Here is a 17,448-nt window from a genome sequence, read left to right as displayed (position 1 = left end):
GATGTGGAGCATGATCCTGCTTGAAAGAGGGACCACACACGCAGCTGGAGAGACTTGGTCATAGGAGATGAAAGGAAGATGATTTGATTTTGTTACGATCACAAGTAATAGAGGATCATTGAAATAATAATGAGTTGAATAGGAAGGGGGAACAGATGTGAAAAGAAGAAGAGGAAACTAACACCCAACCGATTCGACACATAGTTAGTTACGGTGGAATTTACAACTTAATGGAGGGTGAAGGAAGAGCAGCTGAAAGCTCAAGGAAATGGATAGATAGGATCTATTCAAGCTTACATGAATTTGAGAATCCGGTGATTCTCTGTTGAGCGTATCATATCTTACATTGTCATTATTCATCGCAGCTCATCTTCGCAGTTTCTCCCATCATTCAGGAAAAATGATGCATCCGAGCGTGAGTTTATCCTCTTTCACTGCTACCAACTATGGAAATTTCATTCACGAAATGCACCGACAAATTGAGAAACCACAGGCTTATGTCACAATGATATCAATATTATGTGATATGCAAATCAATACTATATTTATTATACAAAACCGAAACTGAAGGTTTGTTCATCATTCTTAAAACATTCTTCCCTGTATTTTTCTCTCTTTTAGTTACGGAACACCAAATAATTAAAACACTATACACAACAGTTTTGACTCCTATCTACCTTGTGTCCAAGTGATTGTAAGTTGATTATGCGAAGCTGTCGGATTAGAGCTGTTGGAGCTGTCATCAATACAAATGTCCCTCTCCGTGAAGAAACCTGGCTGTTTCGCCTGTGGTAGCGCCACTTCATTCCCCAGCATGAACACCACAGACGACATGTTTGGCCTGTCGTCTGGGCTATTCTGCACGCACAGCAGCCCCACATGGATTGCACGTTCCACTTGTCCCAAGTCGAACGCCTCATCCAGACAAGGATCGACAAGTTTTCTCAAACTATCTTCCTTGTAAAGACTCCACGCCTGCACACAGTTTCAGTTGCTTCAGATGATCAATCACTTAAAAGAACAAGAAAAAGTGAAGAGTTCTGCTTACATGTCCAAGAAGATTGAGATTGTGGTCTTTAAGGAGGAATCCTCTGTTTCTGTGGCCGCTAACAAGCTCCAGCACCAGAACACCAAAACTGAAAACATCAGATTTGACTGAAAATAGCCCGTCTATAGCATATTCCGGAGACATGTAGCCGCTGCCACATTGTATGTCACATTAGGATACCTATTTTTAGCAAAGTCAGATTTATTTAAACTTGATTTTCTTACTATGTCCCAACAACTCTGCGCGTTCGAGCTTCTGTTTGGTTTCCTCCGAAGCTCCTAGCTAATCCAAAGTCAGATATCTTGGGAATCATATCAGCATCAAGCAATATGTTGCTAGCTTTGAGGTCGCGGTGGATGATTCTCAGCCTCGAATCTTGATGAAGATAGAGTAGCCCTTTCGCAATTCCGTTGATGATATCGAATCGCTTTTGCCAGTCAAGGAGCCTACTCTTTTCCTTGTCTGTCCAAATACAGACTATTAGAAGAGAGCCAAAGTGAGTTTAAAGTTTATAGTTTGGAAAAAGGGTGTCACCAAATAACGTTAAGTCGAGGCTATGATTAGGCATGTATTCGTAGATCAACATGTATTCCTCTCCTTGAGCACAAAATCCCAGAGTCCTCACTAGATTACGATGCTGGAGTTTGGCTATCAGCATCACTTCATTTCTCAGCTCGTTCACTCCTTGGCTCGACGTCTTTGACAAGCGTTTCACAGCAATTTCTTGCCCGTCTTCCAGCACGCCCTGCACACCATTTTGAAAATGTGAAATGCAATACAAATAAATGTGAAATTGCAAAGAAATTGAAGTATCTTTACCCTATAGACAGGTCCAAATCCGCCCTCACCCAGCTTGTTCGTGTTTGAAAAATTATCAGTAGCTTTCAAAACCGTAGGCAAACTGAAGAATGGCAGCTCCCCTTCTTTCGCATGAGTTGCACTGAACAGCCCTACAACTGCACAACATCAATGTCATATTCAAGCACAATGTTAGCCATATAATTGAACATTTCATTACACCTTCTTGACTCATGCTCGAATTCTTCTTCGCCCTCCGGCCATAAACATAAGCGAGGACTAGGCACACAAAAACCACCGACGTAATACTTGCTATAATTATAGTTCTTGTTCTCCCTCTGTTACTTGCCACATCTTCAATCAAGAAAACCAAACATCATAATCAATCTAATCATCATCATCACAAGTTTCGTACTTACCTACAGACTCTGAAGCAGCCATTCTGATATAAAGATCCTGGCCGGCCGAAGCCATAGCTCTGATGTCGATCAAGTCGCCATGGTAGTACAAACAGCCACTCCCGTCTCCACTGATATTCAGCTGCGTATACGCCATACACGAACAGTCCCTCGCGCAATCTGCTTGACATTCCGCAAGGCTCCTCCTGTCCACATTATAGGTAGTGTTCCGAGCATCAGGCAGCTTGATTGCAGAATACTTCAAAAACTTATCCCCACCACAGCTCAACGCAGTCCTCCTCACGCACCCATCCGACCAGTCCGTTCGCCCCCAGCTCTCCGGATCCCTCGGCACGAACCTGTCGAGGCATCCACATGACGGGGAGGTACCTGCGTTGCAGCTTCCGTGCGGACCACACCTCGCGTAATTGTCACAGTGGTCCACAGGCAAGTTGGTGTAAGATGACCACGAATTTGTCCGATTGTTCCACGTGGAGCGCACTCCTTCGCCATTGGGATTCAGCCTCGATATTGATAAAACAGAGTCCCCGATTATGCCCTCCGTGTAGCGCACCTCGTTGGGGAAAATCTGCAGCGACAAGGTGTAGGTCGGGTCGTTGCTCGTGTCGGGAGCCCCGCTCCACCACAGCCCGTTCCACGGTCCGATCCTGTACTGAATATCATCACCCTTCTTAATCACCATCTGCGGGTATCCGGTGGGCTCAACGTGCGATGAATACTCGCCTTTTGCTGGATCGTCGTCGCTTTTCCATGACGAACTGTAGGTCTCGACGCCGGTGAGATAGTTCCACCCCAGCCGGATTCCGGCCAATAACGTGTCGCAGGGGTAATCGAAGCTCTGCCAGAGGAAGTTATCATCAACGCCTGCATCTTGGACGATCAGGTTCCCGGAGTCGAGCAATCGCGCGGTTGGATTTGTGGCTGGAGTGATAAACGCCGACGACCAGACGGTGCCGTTAGTTCTATTAAGAATAGCAAGGACACCAGGCGCCATCACCGTTAAAACGCCGGATCTGTCTGTGAGCGGAGACTCTCTGTTAGCGACCCACACATATGTTGGAACGGATATTTGGCTGTACCAGATTCCGACGTAGCGATTGGTAGAATTGTTGAGGTTGAAGAAACCGAGCTCGAATACTCCGTTTGCAGAAACGAGTGTTTCTCCATCTCTGATTCTTGCAGAGGTGGCTATGGTGTCGGTAGCAGTTGCAGTAGAGCGGATTAGCAGAAAATAGATGAGTAAAATTTGGTTTCGGAAATCGTCCATGCCTACAGCTGATGTTGTTTTAATCTTTGTGGAATTTGGTATCAACGGAGTATCATATTCATAATTCCAGTCAAAACTGATCGAAATCGAGTCGTCGTTCAAAGTGACGGTGGCGGCCGACTCAAATGTAATGTAACTGTGGCTCTTCGCGCTGTATCAACGATTGTCAAACTTCCTCATTTATTATTACAAATTTTCATCCTTTACATATGCTTGTATTGCGCTACTATTTCCAATCATGTCAACTTAATTTCTTCCGAACTATATCCAATTTTAGTTTTTCTTCAAATTTCATCCACATTAAATTTACTTAATCATGTATCCCCTATCTCCCATTCAAAATAAAATTTTTTCCTTGTTGAGTTATGTCATTAAAAATGAAACGTTTCAAAAAATGGAAATATTATTATTATACTTTTTTCCTTCTCTTACGTTATTCACTCTTCATTTACTCACAAAACAAACTATATAAAATCTCGTGCCAAAAAACAAACGTTTCATATTTAATACTCCGGAGGGATTATAATATTACTATATTTATGTCTAAAAAAATATTAAATTTAATTTGTTATAATTATACTGAACAAAGATATTAGATATTACTATGCAAATTCCTTCATGTGGAAAGGATGTGTCATAAAATATACTCCTTCGGTTCCTTTTAATAGAGATTTTTTTTATCTACACTGAGATTAAGAATAGTGTGTTAAGTAGATAGTGAATAAAGTAAGAAATAATAAATATGAGAAATAGAGAAAATAAAATAAAAGAGATGATTACTTTTTGGCAAAAATATAAATAACTCATTCTTGCAACTTTTTCTTTCCGGGACCAACTGCCATGCCCATGCGGGCAAAAAATATAAATAAGTCAACTAATATGGAACAGAATTAGTATATTATTATAACGATGTTACTTCATCATTTCTTTGCATTTACAGCATTGTACACTGAACGTTACATAATTATACACAAATTATCACAATAACACTTCTACTTATCATATATAGGGAAATATTTAATTGTCTAATATACAATTATCACAATAATACTCCTACTTACTATATCTAAGGAAATGTTTAATCATCTAATATAACCACAACGAATTTAATTTTTTTCAAAAATCATAACCAATCATGCAACACTAGGTTTATTATATTTGATCCACTTGAATACGAGGAATTCCTCTGCAAAACTTGGTTTATTTTATTTATCAAAATATTTAGATGTGTTTGCAGATGGAACTCTCCCTATCATGTAAAATAGTGTAGTTGGCGCTTCTGATCGTCCTAAAATAGCAATAATCATCACCATGATATCTATAATCTTGTTCAGTCTTTCCGAAACCACGCAATGATTTATTCTCCACCACTAAATATCCACCCGCACTCTGCGAATTCTTCAACCTCCCAAACCTACTCCCAAACTCCGACCTCTCCCGCCATTTCTCATCCAAAACCAACTTCACATTACCCTTGAAACTGCTCTCATTCGCCTCCGAGTAGAGGCGCACGCCCATCTTCGACCGCGAAGAACTGCCGGAGAAAACCTCCCCGGATGCCGTCACCGCCTTCACATCCCCCCTCACTTTGATCACCTGTTCCAACACCTGGAAACCCCCACCCTTTCTCAACTCCATTTTATTCTTGTACCTCAGCTCCTGCCTCGAATCCGTCGTGATCACGCCGTAAGACGACTCCACCCGGCCACTCGCCGCCACCGATCTGCTGAATTTCGCACTAAACTTTCCCTCGGAACCAGAAACCCTAGATTTCACTGAGGACGACAGCGGTGAAGAGGACGAGTCAGTGTGTTCCAGCACCTCCCCGCTCGTCCTCTCCCACTCGCTGTCTAGCCATAGATGCAGATTCGCGTCCACAAACCAAACGTTTAAGCCGTTGGTGATGCTGAATCCGAACGAGTGAGGCTTCGAGTCAAGCAATTTCCCGAGAAAGGGAGTGATCTCGACGTCATAAGTCGGTAGATTGAAGGAACCGATTGCGGAAACTGGTCTCCAAAAAAATGGATTGACGCCGCCGGTGTAGATCACAGTGAAAGGCCACACCGCCCCCACCACAGCGTCATCGATCCGCACGACAACCTCGCGGAATGGGCCGTTTCCGGGAATGCCCATGAGGTTGTTAACGGAGATGTATTCGTTCGGGAAGTTTGAATACCAAAACTCATCATTTTCGTGGAAGGAAACATAAACCTCCATCACCGCTCTATAAGCGTTGTTTGGGATTGTTAGCTCTTTTCCTTGTACATCTGTCGAGTTCTGGATCTCGAACCATGCCCCACCGTTGTTCAATGGCGTAGCTCTAGAAATGGGGAGTATCAAATCCGCCGGAGATCCGCCGACATCTCCAGCGGTGGGGTAGAAATGGAAGGTGAGGTTAACATGGTAAATTCCAGTATATGTTGAATCAACGATGTTTCCCATATAAACCGACAAATTATGTTCCTTGAGGAACAAAGAGCGATACCTCGTGACGTCTTTCTTAACGGTCCAGACAATGCCAGCGGGGGTAGGCTCCGCGGTGCAGCTTCGGAGGAGCTCGACGCCACCGAGCCAGATGCCAAAGATTCTGTCGAACTGCCGCCCTCTGCAAGTGGCGGTCCATTCGAGAACAACTTTCCCCAAGTGTCGGCATTTTGGAGTGTAATTCACAAGAATGGGTGGTTTGGAGTAGGTGTTGGCGAATTCTTGATTATGGAGGATAGAGTGAGAGCATGGTTCAGTATTGGGGAGAGGGATTGGCCTTGTGACTTCAAAGTACGTGGTGAGAACCTCAGCGGCAGCATCGGAGGAGGAGTGGGAGCGGAAGGCGGCGGTCTTGTGGAGGTTTGCGGCAGAGGGTGGCGGCTGGAGGAGGAGTGAGAGGGACAAGAGGAGAATCAAGGGTGCCATTTTTCACTCCAATTGTAGCTCACAGTCTACTAATTATTCAAATCTGAATTTCGTAATTATGGTAGCAAATATTTGGAGTTTAATTCGTTAATTTGACTATAATGTATTTGGCCAAACTTCAAAGGAATGTACGAAATCACTGGATTATTTGGCGTTTTACCATAATTATTCAAATTAGTGTCACGCAAAAATTCTTAATCAATCCGTGTAAAAAAAGATGCTATATGATTAGACAAATTTTAAGCATTCTATAAAATTGGAAGAAATTGCTTGATACAAAAGTAGATTAGTGAAGAAATCGATTAAGAACAGATATTTGGCCAGAGTCTCCATTCAAGAAGAAAACTTCCAACGGAACATAAGAAGACGAAGATGTTGTTGCGGAACTGAACCTGTAAGTTGGTTGAAGTATTTTACTGCCTTTAGGGCATGGAATGGTTAGAAGCCGATGACCGGTTCTCATCTGCCACACCTACAAAGAGAAAGTAAGGAACTTCCCATCATTGTATGTTAATCCAAAATAATTACGCAATCAATAAATGCAATAAACTGATACTAGATATACGTTGAAAAAATCCTTAGGTTAGAGAGAATTCAAGACGATGGCAGAGTATGTTGTTGTATTGTTTCATGTTCATGTGTATTACGCAGTTGCTTAGAGGTAAATGCAAGAAACCATCAATTCGTAGTTGAGATAAAAGGTTCATCATCACTAACTGTATCATTTATATCTACAAGGAAAGTCGGGGGACAGAAGGAGATTAGAAAGGTGAGAAATATACCTCAACTATTCCTTTCCGTGGTGCATGGATTGCTAGACAGAGACAATAATCACTTTTTGTATGCTCATAAGAAGCAGGACGTGAGGCAGCTTTTTCTTTACTGGCAAGCATCTCTACAAATAAACAGCTTGCATCACGATATCCCTGGAGAGTAAATTAAAGTTCGATGTATTACATGGTGGTCAAGTATAAAGAGCTTGAAACTGGAAATGGAAATGATAGTCTAGAATTTCAGTTCTCTAAAGCCTGGAATATGGCAGATCTACTGGAAAACGGAATAAGCCAATGTAAACTGTCAGGTACCTTCCATAATCGCACAACAACAAGAGCCTTAGTGTCCAAGAGTAAAATACGCCCCAGTGAATCCGTAATTGCAGCCAAAGAACCACTAGGTGACAGTGTAAGCTTCTCGCCCTTCCTTGGGTGATCCTTCAGACAAGTCAGAGGAGAGGCTGTACCAAAGTGACATTGTCAGAATATATATCCAGCAATCATCTTAGATACCCAGAAACGTAAGTCAAGTTAGTGATTCAGATAGTGGCCAAAATTTACAGGCAATTTTCTCACCTCTGGCAAATGGTTGAGACTTAGGTTTTGGTTTTTTTGAGTTGTTTGGTTCACTATGCCAAATCAATTTCGCGAGTGAAGATATTGTTGAAAATGTGGCAGGCACAACTTTTGACAAGATAGCTCCCACTAGCGATCTGCTCTTGTCAACCGAAAGCCTTCAGCAAAGTAAAATCAACTATGAAAACTATGAACTAAAATCAAGGCAATTTCAACCATTAGGTCGAAAGATGAAAAAAATTAGAATGAATATTTCAAATGAAAGAAATTATGTTATACCCCCTCCATCCCAAGTTAGCTGAGTCATATTCCATTTGAGTTGTCCCAAGTTAGTTGAGTCATTTCTCTTTATAGCAAAAAAAATTTCTAATCACTCTTACTTTATTCTCTCTTCTCTCGCCTACTTTATTCTTCTATTTTATTCTACTTCATTTAACCTACTAAACACAAATTTTCAAATTTCATGCTCGAAAGAAACGTCTCAACTAACGTGGGACGGAGGGACTACTACAATTCAAAACCTAACTAACCTAAACGCTGATATGACAGCATCATCTCCAATGGTGACTGCACAGTAGTAGCGCTGACTTGACTGCCAATAAAATCAGCTGAATTCAAATACCAGAATGAATTCAGAAACATCCCAGAATGTCACGAATAGTATAAAAATCCACAACATTGTGGAAGAAGAACTTCAACCTGGGGAAAGTAGACATTCAAGGAAGAAGCAGAAAACAAGGGACTGGAACTTTTGTTTTCATATGTACTATACATCGAAAGCATAGAATGATATTCGGTGATCAACAGTCTTAATCTATATATTGAGTCTGATGTTTGACTAGGTAACTACCTGGATTTCCATCAATGGCGGGGGCATGACACCAGTTATAGCAGCATCAGCACATACTCCATACTTGCTAACATTCCATAGTTGATACGGAAGGCTTCTAACTGGGTTCCCAGAATTATCCTGAAGCATATTGAAATCCCGATCCCAGCCCTGTGAGCCTGATTCTTGAAACCACTGCTGCAGCAGACTCTGTATTTCATAAAAGCTGAGTAAATAATACAACTTGAACGTATGTTATCTTAGAGTAAAGAGGAGAAAGAAATCGGGATAGTCCCCAGTCTGCAAAGAACAATCTGGCAAACGCTCCGAAAAGGAGAAAATCAGGGAAATCAGATACCAAGCATGGTTCAGAGTATGCGCATGACAAAAATCGTTAACAAAATATTCAATGAGAAAAGTAAAAATAACAACAAATTACAAGTACCTTAATATCAGATCCATCAAAACGAGCAACTACACCAGGCATTACAATGCAAACCTCCTCTGATGATGTATCTTGTGTCAGGTCTTGCTTAATCCCACGGACCCTTATCTTAAGAATCTTTGCCGCGTTCACGATCTGCAAACACCAATAGCCAAAAAATCAAGCAGTTTAAGCTTGGCCCTAGATAGCCATTCATTTCCTAATAAACAGATTACAATGTATATACATCAAGCAGGGCTTTAAAAATTGACAAATCTCAATGATCAAAGTGGTCGTGCAGACAACTAACCGTAAACAACAAAATAACAGCCAAAATCATACTCACTCCAGAGATGACCCACCTTTCTTTTAGTTTGTCCCACCCAAGATGACTCATTCCTATAGAAATCTCTTTATCTCAACTTTATCCCCCCTCCCTTACTTTGTTCTCTATACCTAACCCACAAAATAAAATTGCATAAAATCTCGTGCCGCACAACACTAAACAGCAAACAATGAGATGCAACACAAGTGTGCACTAATTTGACTATGCAGCTACTATATTCCAACAAATCTCAGAAATACATAAACTAGCTCAAACATCGGCCAAAATCGTCGAAAAACGAATAGCTCATCCAATTATCTAAACCGCAAAATAATCAATTCGGTAACTAAGACCAAGTAGAGTCTGTGAATGGCACCTGTCTGTGGATGAGACGACCGTGGATCGAGAAAATCAAAAGATTACCACAAGAGGTGCCGACGGCGAGAACTCTGATGTCGTGGTCGAAGACGAGCCACTCAACGGCGGAGATGTACTCGGCCTCGATCGGGGAGAGCTCTGGTATGATCTTTGAGGCCCGATTTGGGTGGGTATCGGAGCCGCCGTTGATCGATTGAGACCACATTGAGGATGAAGATCGATGAGCGGTTGGCGAGCGCGATCGAATTGGTGTCGAGAGCAACAAGGAGATTGGGGTTTTCCACCAGCCATCCTTGCTTTCCTGCGCCGACAGCTGACAAATCGACGCTAGCTATACTTCCAAGCTCTGTCGTGTGATTGCGGCGTGACATTGCCGGACTTGGATCCTCTGCTGTTCAATTTAACACAGCACACCATACTGTGAAGTCTTGGCATTAAAACATTTTCGTTCTCTTTTTTTCCCTTCTTTAATTTTTTTAGTCTTCAAACCTTTAACCAATCCTATTGTTTTAATCTCTTTCTATTAGCATAGCTTAACATGTATTGTTATCTGACGTATTCTAGTATAATATGTTTATTTTTTATTATATATACATTTTATATTTTTATCTAAAATTTTATCACATTAGATGTTATATTTATGTAAAAACTTAAAATATTAAACAAAAACAAAAAATATATAATATGATATGATAATTAAATTGGGTAAGCCTTTTACTTTATAAATCAAACTAAATTTAAAGTATTTTGAATTTTTATATATAATATTATACTAATAACTAAAAACTTAATTAAACTAAAGAAAAAGGAAAAGAAAATTGCAGACGGTTCATTCACAAGATTATGCGTTTCAACCATAACACCATTTGCTGTGTTTTTCTTCCACCATAGGCATCCCGACATTGTCGGAAATTGACGTCGATATTTTTTTGACAACAACTCACGCAAAAAATTAAATTAAATTAAATAATATCAGTTCGTGTTATTCTATAAATTAATTTTTATATTTGAAAATAAATATTGGTCGTTTTTTAGTAGGGCTAATAATTTTTGACGCAACACGATAATCTGACACGAATCGACACATAATTATTGAGTTTGGTGCAAAGCTTATTGAGTCTATGAATCCGTTAAAAACCCGATAATATCAGACTGGGTTCGGGTTGGATGTGATAACTCATTAAAAAATACTCCCTCCATCTCATTTAAGATGACACACTTTCCTTTTTAGTTTGTCTCAAATAAGAATGATACATTTTGAAGCTGGCTCCTTTCGTGCGCTCTCTTTTCTCTCTCTGCTATATCGTTGTGGAATGCTCAAGTTGGATCATCAACCTGATCAAGCCAGCTTATTTCTGCCTGCTACCTGCAAAAGTGCGGGTGAGTGGATCCGGTAAAAGCTCAGGCTGATCAACTCGACTAACTCCGACTAGAGTGAGGTGAAGGGAAGAGCGGAAAGGAACGTGTTCAAAAACCTTAACCCATTAATACTATTAACTAGTATATGGAATTAAGGATCAATCCCACAGAGATGAGGCGTTGGACATTTGTTTGCATGACAACTTGGGTTGCTTGGCTGCTGTCATGCTTTCTAGAAGGGTGAGTTAAGTTTAACTACTTGACTTGGAAAGATAAACTAAATTGAACAACTTAACTAGACTACTTGATCGGTTGGACTGACATTTCTATAAATAGACAAACAGAATAAACGAGGACTGTCAGTCCCCTGCAAAAAGCACTGTAAAGTAAAAAATTTCTAACAACTTTATCTTCTTCAACAAATCAACATAGAAAACAATACAGAGAACAGATCTGGAAAGCTAAAGAAGACGAAACATCAGAAAACACATAAAACATAATCTATTCCTAAGATCTAAGCTACGACCACGTAAAAACAAGAACTACACCAAACTCATGCAAGAAACGAAACAGAAACTACTAGATCTAGAAATATTAACACGACTAAAACATAAAACAGCAGATCTAAACAAATCAAAACAGGACAAGACACTTCTAAGCTAAGACACAAAATATAAAAGCGAAAATGAACACAGATCTAAAACATCATGCATAAAACAGGACACAAAGATGGAAAATGAAAACATAACTTCGGATTTAACTAAAACAGAACATTAAAGAGTCGATTACATCAAAAGAAAATAGGAAACGAACACGGAAAGCAGTAAATTGTTTCATCACCCCTTCTCGAGGTGGAATACATACCCGAAACTGAAATCTTGCAGCAAATTTGTAATGCCCCAAAGCCCACCTTAGACGGAAAAGTGAATTTCGGTGCTATAAATCGCTAGAATTAGGATTTTCGGCGAATAATTTGAAATAATTAACAAAATAAATTTTGACAATTTGATAAATTATGGAATAATGAAATACTAGTCTTAAATAAGTGTAAGAAAAGATATGCGAGCAAAGAATTGAGTTTTAAAGAGTTTTAGTACATTCTTGAGAAAAATCTTCGATTAGAGATTTCGATGATATAACAGTCCAAAAATTCGTAAATTTAAATTAGTTAAATGCTATAGAAGTCTAGAATTAAATTAGAAGCATTACTGCAACACCCCAAAAATGGCCCTAGACGGGATTTTCTATACGATTTTCCGGCGTGTCCAATCGTATTATCGAGACATTACTAAGGTATGGCTCATATTCTAGCCTGTTCTTATGAAATGAAAGTTGATAAATACATTGGTATATAAGGCAGGTTTCAATTTCATAGATTAGAGGAATAAATAAATTCTTGAAATAGTTTATAAGCATGCAATTTCAGGATGATATTAAGCATGCTTGAATTAATAGATTTAAGCTATAAAAACTCTAAATGGTGTTGTATGTCTTAGCCGATAGTTTGTATGGATAAGGGTTAAGAGTTTTGAATTTTACTAAATAAATTCGAATAAGTGATTAGGAGATTATCTAATGATTAATTATGATTTTGTTAGATTATAACAGTCCTTTGGTATATTTTAGCAAAATTTATTGGAATATTGAAATTGTAGGGTTCTTATGATTAATGGTTGAATATGGTAATGCATATTGAATAAATGTGATCATAAGAACGAATTAATCGTAGTAATGAGAGTATGAGACTTAAATTAATGACTGAAGCATAATCTAAGATTTCGTAAAATGATTCACTTGAAGGGGAAATTAAATTTATATAGCAAGTGAATTATTAAATGGTTTGATCATTAAAATATGAACTAGAACAAGTAAGTATGTTAGTGCAAATTATTGGTAATTATTTTAAATGAGATTAGCAATTTCAATACAGTAATTGTATGAATGTGTGCTATCTGTGACTAGTAACGTAAAGGGTTACAGTGGGTTTATTGAATTTATTTGGATAAAAAAATAACATGACAATACTTATAATGAAAAATGTATCTGATTCTGTATTTGATGTTACCCCGGTGTGGGTTATTGTCACCCTAGTGTGGGTTATCGACACCCTATATGGGTTATTGTCACCCCGGTGAGGGTTATCGGCACCTTATATGGGTTATTGTCACCCCTATGTGGGTTATTGACATCCTCGTGTGGGTTATCGTTAGTAGATTGTTTAAGTATTTATGATTTAAGATCGAGTAATATGGTTGTTGACGATAAATGTGATCGTTCATGATATTGAAGTTATTGATGTTAGAAACTACTATTGATGTTGCTATGAATATTTGTCAATATTACAAAAAAAATTTGAGGCTCTATGTTGTAACATATAAATATAAATTAAAGAAAATAACGGATCGAACTGTGATTATTAAATATTTATGAAAATCTGTATGGGGTATTACAAAACTAACATCAAAACCAAACTACCAGCTGACTATAACAGGACCAAGCGTGTGTGTGCGAGAATTCAAGAACAAGGAAGGAAATGAGCTCTGGTTTCAGCCCTAGAAGAGAGCTGAGACCCTTAACTACTCTAAGAAAGCTGTTGAGAACCCTCGTAAACTACTAAGCGAAAAAATAAAATGGGGGAACTCCCTTTTCTTCGTGTGTTGGACTTCCTTTATATAGGGAGGCGTAGGGCTCTGATCCCTAGGGTACCACCTCTCTGAAATGTCAATGTTGCCCTTCACACATGTAGGTGGGGTCTCTTGCTTTCTCTTCCAATGCAAAACTCTAGCTGGCTCTGACTCGATTTATTTAAACACGAGAATTACTCGCAAGTGTACGGGGTTAGTGTAGCAATAAACAAGTAAGAGTATCGTATCCACGTAGACAAATTGTGCAACTTAATTACCACAAACCGATTTTAACTACTATCTAGAGAATCCGGAAAGGTTGGTTTTGATTTTGAAAAACAAATAAACAAAAGCAAGGTAAAAGCACGCAACAAAGAGAAGTTCCAAATAAGAGGACACGGTAGAGCCTTGGATCCAACTACAATGACACGATGCGAACAATTCAACAACTTCGATTACCCAATTAAAGTCTCTAGGATTACTAGGAAAACCGCTAGTCTAGGCTAAGCCCTCTCTCGAGTGCACTCAACCAGTTGATTAATCATTAATATTGAAGTCTCCTTCTAATACTTCACAATTAACTCCTTAAAACAAAAGGCTCAAGCCCTCACTCTAGAATTCCTTCTCTCGAATGCAAATTATCTGGGTGTTGTTCATTCTTTTATCAATCCTAATTAGGTATCTCTCGATTACTCAAAACTAGGTCAACAAACCCAATTGGTAGCTAAACAATTGAATTGAAAAAGCACAAGAATGAGACAAAGAAATCACAAGAGCAAAGGTAATCAAAAGTCCTTGAATTAATCAAAAGCGTTCATTATAGTTTTCACCAAAACTCTACAAAAGATTTAGCTACTCATATTCAATGCAAATTCACAAGAGAAATTCATAGAAAGTGAATTGAACATAGGAAAACTAATAAAGATACTCCCAAAGGTGAATTCAATGGACAAATCGTCTTCGTCTTCAAACTTGTTGATGAATTAAAATCTTCGTCACTTCAATTTGCTCTCAAAATGTGGAAACCGCTTCTAGGCATGTGGAAAGTGTGCTGAAGTCGAACCCTAGGTCCTATTTATACCCGGGGCAAAAAATAGAATAAAATCAACGCCTAAGCATATCGCCCGGCCGGGCGAATTTAAGTGAAGAAACGCCCGACCGGGCGTTTTTCTTGAATCTCGACTTTATACAAAATGCCCGGGGACAGTGGGAATGCCCGGCCTGGAGGCGCAAGTGCCCGGTCTTCTATGTAGAAACGCCCGACTGGCGGTAGTGAAACGCCCAACCTTCGGTTTTGGTACCATTTTCGTCCGTTTTCACCTGTTGTGACTACAAAAACTCGACAAACTCATCAAAACACTAAAATAGGGGATCATAGATGAAAACTCAAGTAATGTGCTATAAAACACTCAACTATGCACTTTCAAACATCCAAAACACAAGCTAAACTACGAGTTTATCAGGCTCCGTTAGAATTTGACTTGATCTGCTCAATGCAGCAGATTTCTCCTTCTTTTCTTGATTTGTGCTTCCGCCCAACTGATTTGTTCCATATTCCAAAAATGGTGGATTTCACACACACCTGGCTCAAATGGTTGTTAGTTCATGGATTTGGATGCAGTTTTACTATGGAACACATGCATGAAACGAGTCTCATCACATTTCTATTTCTGCAAACTTTCTCTCTCCAATTAATACATTCAACTATTTTTTTTCTCTCTCCAATTAAATATTCAACTCTCTTCCTCTCTTCATTTAATACTTAAAATCACATTTTCTCTCTCCAATTAAACACATTAACCTATCACTCCTTAAATTCCATGTCGACTAAGAAATGCTTCATCTTAGCCGGGACGGAGGGAGTAATATTATTATTTTTATTATTATTTAAAAAATAGTAAATGTCAATTTTGATCATATGACCAAAATACAAATTTGGTTCAAAACATTCACATTTTGAAAAACAGGTTCATATCAAATGAAATCCTTGTTGAAGTGGTCCTTTTTGCATAGTTCCGTCTAAAACTATGGTCAACGCTAACTGCACAAAAAAGAGTAAATGTCAATTTTGGTCCAAAACATTCATTTTCTGAAAAATAAGTCCATAACAAATGAAAATGTCGCCGAAGTAATCCTTTTTTGACGACTCCGTCAAAAAACTAACGGTCAACGCTAACTGCATAGTGGCATGACCGTTATTTTTTGACAGAATCGTTAAAAGAGGACCACTCCGACAAGGATTTTATTTGTTATGGACTTGTTTTTTTAAAAAAAGTGAATGTTTTGGACCAAATTCATATTTTGATCATATGTTTAGGATCAAATCGACATTTACTCTTTAATTTTAACTTTTATTTACTAATTTCTAGTAAAGCAGGTTTAAATTGTATTAAACAGATTTTTATCATGTAAATTAGGTTTAAAAATAAGGTTTAATCGTGTAATATTATGTTATAATAGTATAATATTAAGTTCGAGTCGTTATCATGTCGTTACGGGTTCGTATTGGGTTAGTGTTTGAAAGTAGTAGGTCAGGTTCTTGTTCCGATTTACAGTTTCCTTAACAGGCCGGGTTCGAAGGGTAGTTATCAGGTTCACCCAATAACGACCCAAACTGCACGATTTGCCACCTCTATTTTCTGTTTTCATTATACTCCCTCCGTCCCCCAAAATTGACAAAGTTGCATATTGCACGGGTTTTAATGTTGAATTGGGGACAGAGGGAATATGGCACGGCCAAAAATGGAAAAACTAGTCTATTTTGGGAAGCTGGGTGTATTATCCAATCACACTTTTCATTCTATTTTGTTACACTTAACTATTTCACCTAAATTCACATGTCATTTAGGAATATGGTCACTTACGTAAATACTCCCTTTGTCCATGATTAAATGTCTCATAGCTGATCGGCACAAATTTTAAAAAATTGTTTGACTTTATAAAGTAAAGTGGGTAGAATAAATTAGTGGAATGTGAGACCTGCTTTTATATATTAGTTTTATAATAAAATGTGACTGGAATGAGTTGTGGAATTTATGATCCACTTACCAAATATAGTAAAAGAGAAATGAAACATTTATTGGCGGACGGAAGAAAAGAAAAATGAGACATTTAATGGCTTATGGATGAAGTAGAATTTAGGGAATACTCCATCCGTCTTATGGAAGATGATCTATTCCTTGAGCAACAGGAGATTTTATATAATTTTAGTTTGTTTGTTAAGTAGAAAAAATAAAGTAAGAGGGAGAGAATAAAGTAGAGATAAATATTTTTGGTGATAAGTCATCTCAGTTGAGACAAACTAAAAACAAAAGTGAGTCAACTTTAATGTAACGAAGGAAGTACTACATTTCAATGTTACTAGTATTTTTTTAGAGTGGACTACAAATATGATTCTAGGACTTTAGCATTTGCATGTATGTAGTTGCTTTAAAATTATCATTTGTGATTTTTGACAATGTCGGATTTGGGGATGTCCAGGGGAGTTGACTGACCCTTCCCCCCGCCAATAGTACCATTGGAGTTAGGGCTCTAACCTGCCATCAACCACTGCAACGGCTCCGATTCGACCGCCATAGTCACAACTAGTCTGTTTCCTAACAAAGAAAACGAAGAGCGCTGGAGTTGTGAACTGTGAAGTGTAAAAAAGAAGTGTTGTGTAGCCATTGGTCCTTTTCCCTCTGTTCGCTAATAAGAGTTCTATTTGATTTCGGCACGA

At 38.7% G+C, this 17,448-nt stretch overlaps 1 protein-coding gene and 2 pseudogenes across 2 annotated transcripts; all 3 read right to left on the bottom strand.

Moving 5' to 3' along the window:
* Positions 1-511: 511 nt before the first annotated feature.
* On the bottom strand, positions 512-3,657 carry LOC125213173 (G-type lectin S-receptor-like serine/threonine-protein kinase At4g27290). The gene is made up of 7 exons (XM_048113566.2): positions 2,266-3,657; positions 2,069-2,200; positions 1,868-2,004; positions 1,583-1,793; positions 1,273-1,510; positions 1,049-1,199; positions 512-975 (listed from the first exon to the last, which is right to left on the bottom strand). Exons 1-7 carry the CDS (start codon positions 3,530-3,532, stop codon positions 670-672), a joined length of 2,442 nt encoding a protein of 813 aa, XP_047969523.1. The 5' UTR covers positions 3,533-3,657; the 3' UTR covers positions 512-669.
* A 1,079-nt stretch (positions 3,658-4,736) lies between these two features.
* On the bottom strand, positions 4,737-6,590 carry LOC125209537 (peptide-N4-(N-acetyl-beta-glucosaminyl)asparagine amidase A pseudogene; annotated as a pseudogene).
* A 60-nt stretch (positions 6,591-6,650) lies between these two features.
* On the bottom strand, positions 6,651-10,212 carry LOC125213176 (uncharacterized; annotated as a pseudogene). Its single transcript, XR_016136393.1, has 8 exons — positions 9,746-10,212; positions 9,066-9,200; positions 8,642-8,830; positions 8,322-8,383; positions 7,792-7,949; positions 7,528-7,676; positions 7,225-7,368; positions 6,651-6,914 (listed from the first exon to the last, which is right to left on the bottom strand). The product of XR_016136393.1 is annotated as an uncharacterized LOC125213176 (transcript).
* Between the last annotated feature and the right edge of the window lie 7,236 nt (positions 10,213-17,448).

This window comes from Salvia hispanica, chromosome 3 (assembly GCF_029641045.1).
Source record: "Salvia hispanica isolate PSC_SH4W2 chromosome 3, Shi_PSC_v1, whole genome shotgun sequence".
In the NCBI taxonomy this organism is placed as follows: Eukaryota; Viridiplantae; Streptophyta; class Magnoliopsida; order Lamiales; family Lamiaceae; genus Salvia; species Salvia hispanica.
Note: the sequence above shows the minus strand (reverse complement) of the source record. Positions and strands in the feature narration are given on the sequence as shown.

Coding starts and splice junctions, on each gene's coding strand:
- LOC125213173 (XM_048113566.2), bottom strand. CDS start 3,532: ATGGACGATTTCCGAAACCAAATTTTACTCATCTATTTTCTGCTAATC. Junction 1,511..1,582: donor CCTCGACTTAACGTTATTTG/GTGACACCCTTT, acceptor GTATTTGGACAG/ACAAGGAAAAGAGTAGGCTC. Junction 976..1,048: donor ATCTCAATCTTCTTGGACAT/GTAAGCAGAACT, acceptor AACTGTGTGCAG/GCGTGGAGTCTTTACAAGGA.